Raw genomic sequence first — 4,355 nt, 5'->3', positions numbered from 1 at the left:
CTTCACAATTGTAACTTGCATCTTGCTTCCTTTAATGTTATTTCTTGTTGTAATAATTTGGTTATGTGTTGAATCCTTGTTCTACCAAGTAGTTTTATTTTCATGTTTTTGGAACTTGCTTTTCATGAGTCCCGTTTTGTGTTTAGGGTCAAGCGTGTGTGTTGGTGTTGCGGGCGATGCAGAGCAGGGACGTCCAGCAGCTTCTGAGCAGTGATGAGTGGACGCAGCTCTGTGAGAAGGTCTCAAAGCAGCTGGGTTTGGTAAGGCAGCTCACTTAATCACCACCAAAACTAATATCCACACGTGAACATACAGCTTGCATGTCTGATGAGTTTATGTCTGAATCCCACTTGAATATACCCTAGCCTCAGATGTCACAACCTATTTGTCCATTTGGTTACCTGACAGTTTAATGGTTTAACTAAATGGTAAAGAATGAGTCAACCCTTAATTTACAGTTTGTTAGAAATATATTTAGGGTATTTTGGATTTACTGATCAGACTTTCCCTCCACTTCCTGCTCCCACACTCTAATCACCAACCAGTCCTGCCTTCTCCAGTTTAAAACCTGCCAGTCTGTTCTTGTGGAACTGATTGAAAGTCTTATTCATGCACACAAGGCTGCCCCGGCACACCATGGCTCCACTTTGAGCAGAAATGTTCATTCAAATGCATGCTTCAAGCCTGTTTGCTTTCTAATTACATTAATCTCGAGCCTTTATGAGATTGCATGGTGCAGTGATAAATGATAATTAGAGGCGCTGCTCCTCTCCCTGTCCTCCTTGCGTCCTCTGGAGAGCAGAGGGTGAAGACATGCGTAATAATTACATGCTTCTGTAAATCTGCCCAGAACAGCTCCACCTCTGGTGTCTTTGCTCCTGAAATAAAAGGCAACAACAGAACTCTTCTGTCCTATTAAACGGCCTTCTGTGTCCTCCATTTCTGAGAGTTTCTTACCTATTTATCTTAAAAATGAGATCGAATTTGTTTTGTGGTACCAGATGTATAGACTTTTTGACAAAAATTGCTAGAATAAGCCTCTTTTAAAATGCTTTGTTTGATATTTGTAAAGATTCTAATCATTAAAGTATTTGTTTAAAAATATGTTTTAAAAAAACTAAACTTAAAATGACAAATACATGGAGGCAGCTATATAAAAAAATGAATATTTTTACTTAATTTCTAATGTTGAATTCATACATACATCTTTTTAAATGCTTTAAAAATGAAATATTTTCACTCATGACATTCAGATAAGGTCAAATTTGGTCCTTTTGTGGCTATTTTCACAGTTGTAGCTGTGAGGGGATCATCCAGGTTTGTTAAGGCAGAAAGAAGTATTTGGGTTTTAAATAAAAAAACATTGCCTGTCAGAATTTCTTGAAAAATATTGGATGATTGCAAAAATGTCTGGTTCCTTCATTGAAAATGTTTTTTAAATGTCTTCACTATTTCTCAATTTTATTTCAGAATTGTTGCACAGAAATGTTTCTATGTAAACTTGTATTTGACAAAACAAATACGCTTTTACATATGCTTGCTAAAATAAAGAAACCTTAGAAAAGACCAATCAGACCAATCAGAGAACTCGGTATCAAATTCCTTTTATTGAGGTTTGTTTGAATTTTGCTGCAGTAGTGGCTGAGAAACAAAGAACTGCACAATTCACAGCTTATAATTTAGTGATGATGTTTGTGCTGCCAAGTTGCAGCCCACATCTAATTTTACTAACTTGTAGCAACTTAGCCTAACATATAGTTAACACCAAAGCTGTTTTTATTAGTCCTAAAGATAAGTTGTTAGCTTTGGCACAGTGATAGCGGACAGAAATAAAAAATAACCCGACTAAAAGTGAATCTCCCCAGGTTTTTCCATACTGTACAGCCTACCGTCGGCACCCTACAGGAGAGTTTTAAACCCAAATTAGCCTTTGGTTTAACAGCTTTTAAATTGGTGGTGACGTCAACAAAATGTTAGCTTTAAACTTGTTAAACATGGCTGCGTGCTATCGGATGTTTGGAAGGGAACAGTGTAACCTGATAGTTTTAAAGGTTGGAGCTTCAGCCTCCAGGGATAATTCTTACATATGAAGCGATTTTGAAAGTGGCGTAGTCAAGTTTAATGCTAGCGGAGACGCAAAGGCCTAAATTACCAATATATGTCCTCGCAAAGATGACATGCGTCTCTGCTGCAGCTCTGCTGCGTCTTTGCCGTGCGAATACAGACACTGGGCGGGAGCCTTGAGGAAAAATGCTGCGGCTCTTTCTCTGTGAAATAACCAAAGTTTTCTCCGAAAAACACAATGTAAATATATCGTCCACCCCCAAATAAAGCGCCATTAAATGACATCAAAGTGAGCCACGTTCCCTTCACGTTCTCCACTTAGAAAACAGCTTCATTCAGTTCAAAGTTCTGAAAGATGTGAGATCAGCTCCTTTTGAACACCAGCATCTTTGGTTGTTTATGGAAATCACAAAAATCCTGTTCACTTTAGCAACTGCAGCTAAATATTTTCTTCTTTCCCGGCTTCAATTAGAGACTAGCAGCTCCAGGAAGCTTAAAACTCTCATAGGCAATGGCTTCAAATGTCATGGGATTGCTTGTGATGTTTCCAAAAATGCTAGAAAGAAACATAAGCCAGCTGAAATTGAATCTCTACCTCGTGTTCCGCTTTACTTACAAACTAGGATTAAAACTGTAAAATAAAAAATAATAATACAAAAACAGCTAAAACCAAATCTTGTTTTTCCACTTTGTTCACAGCCTAGAAATAATGATGTAGTATAGCCATCTGCTACAGGAACTTAGAAAAGCATCAATGGGCTACTGTGTTCAAAGCTTTAGGATTACTTCCGGTCTGTTTATAGATTTCTTTTTTTGTGTTTTATGTTTCAGTGATAATTGGGAGGATCAACATAAATTGAAATATAACCGCTCTGTTGTGTTCTTTTAGAGTCTTGGTCAGGTGGACCAAGCTGAGAGCAAGGTGGTCAAAGAGAAGATGGTTAAAACCCTGGAGCTCTGTCAGTTTGTGGTAAAGAACATCCATCAGCAGGTGGGTGGGCTCATGGTGTAGAAATGAAGCTGGAATTGGAAAAAAAAAACTTCAATATAGTGCAGTCCAGTCTCAGTTTTTGTCTTTCTGTATGTGTAGAAACTGTCTGTGGACCTGGAGCCCCTAAAGGAGGTCCTACAGTCCTTGACCAGCCATGTCACGTTCAAGAAGACTGGAAAACTGGAGGATACCTACTGGGCTGTGATGAAACACTTTGGAGTGATGTAAGTTATAAAGTTGTCTTTATAAACTCAATTTTGCACCTTCTAAAAATGTTTAAAGATCATTTCATTGGACCATGACTTTATATTCTGTTACCAGGAAGCCCAAAGTTGAGAAGACAAAGCCCGACAAGGACAGCGAGCAGGAAGCTGCTCCCAAGAAGAAGAAAGGTTTCCTGCCAGAAACAAAGAAACGTATAAAGCGCAACAAACCTGTTCTGGAGCCAGCAGCAGACAAGTCGGCCTCCACCAACAAACCAGGGGAGCAGAAGGGACACCCCAAAAAGAAACAGGACAAGAAGACTAAACAGAAACGACCAGCTAATGGCGCGGCTGCTTCACAGTCCAACCCGGCCAAGAAGAGCAAAACACAACCTGACAGCAAAGCTGGCAAGAAGAAGAAGAAGAAAGCCAAGCAGAAGAAGGGAGGAGAGCAATGATAATGTGGACTATTTAAACCGAGACAAAAAATCTTCTTTTAAACAGCCAGTTTTTTTTTTTTTTTTCGCTACCACCTCAGCTTTGACTGTATGTTTACTCCAATATACACAAAAACTGAGATGTGTAAGAAGTGTATTGAAAGATTATTTTTTCTAACATGTGACTGCTGTTGATTTAAAAACTGTCTGAAACAATAAAAAATGTGTTTCTCAGCCTTTAAATCCACCCCTTTCCCTCCTGATTTCAGCTTCTCTCCATTTTGTTATGCAGCATTAGTAAGGAAAAAGCTAAGTGAAAACAGTGTTACATCCCCTTTGCAAAGCTCACTGGTCTTGCCAACATCCGGCAGTCACACGCATCCATCCTCACTTGGATGGCTTTAATGTAGAAAGCATTGAGATCCAATCGTGTTTATCTCCTTCAGAGGTTTTATTGGACATTTGGCCAATTGTAAGAAGCGAAGTGAATGCTAATGTGGCCTGGGCCTCATTAACGAATCTCATGGCTCATCCTCACTTTAGCATCAGGCTTTTTTTGCTCCTCTTTCACTGCCTTTTGTGTTGGACCGCACAGATGCAGAGGTGTGTGGTAAACTGAAAAGAGCATTACATAATTTAAATTACTAACAACCACCGGTA

General features: G+C 39.1%; 1 protein-coding gene across 1 annotated transcript in view; it reads left to right on the top strand.

Annotated features, from left to right (window-relative positions):
- The window catches only part of mybbp1a (MYB binding protein (P160) 1a), a 26,363-nt gene extending 22,425 nt beyond the window's left edge, over positions 1 to 3,938 (top strand). Inside the window, exons 24-27 of the mRNA XM_047379363.1 lie at positions 147 to 260; positions 2,954 to 3,055; positions 3,155 to 3,279; positions 3,377 to 3,938. Coding sequence (XP_047235319.1) covers positions 147 to 260; positions 2,954 to 3,055; positions 3,155 to 3,279; positions 3,377 to 3,716 — 681 coding nt within the window. The 3' untranslated portion in view covers positions 3,717 to 3,938. The remainder of the gene's footprint in view (positions 1 to 146; positions 261 to 2,953; positions 3,056 to 3,154; positions 3,280 to 3,376) is intronic.
- Positions 3,939 to 4,355: the final 417 nt, after the last annotated feature.

Source organism: Girardinichthys multiradiatus, chromosome 11 (assembly GCF_021462225.1).
Source record: "Girardinichthys multiradiatus isolate DD_20200921_A chromosome 11, DD_fGirMul_XY1, whole genome shotgun sequence".
In the NCBI taxonomy this organism is placed as follows: domain Eukaryota; kingdom Metazoa; phylum Chordata; class Actinopteri; order Cyprinodontiformes; family Goodeidae; genus Girardinichthys; species Girardinichthys multiradiatus.
The sequence above is the reverse complement of the archived record's forward strand: the minus strand, read 5'-3'. Positions and strand labels throughout refer to the sequence as shown.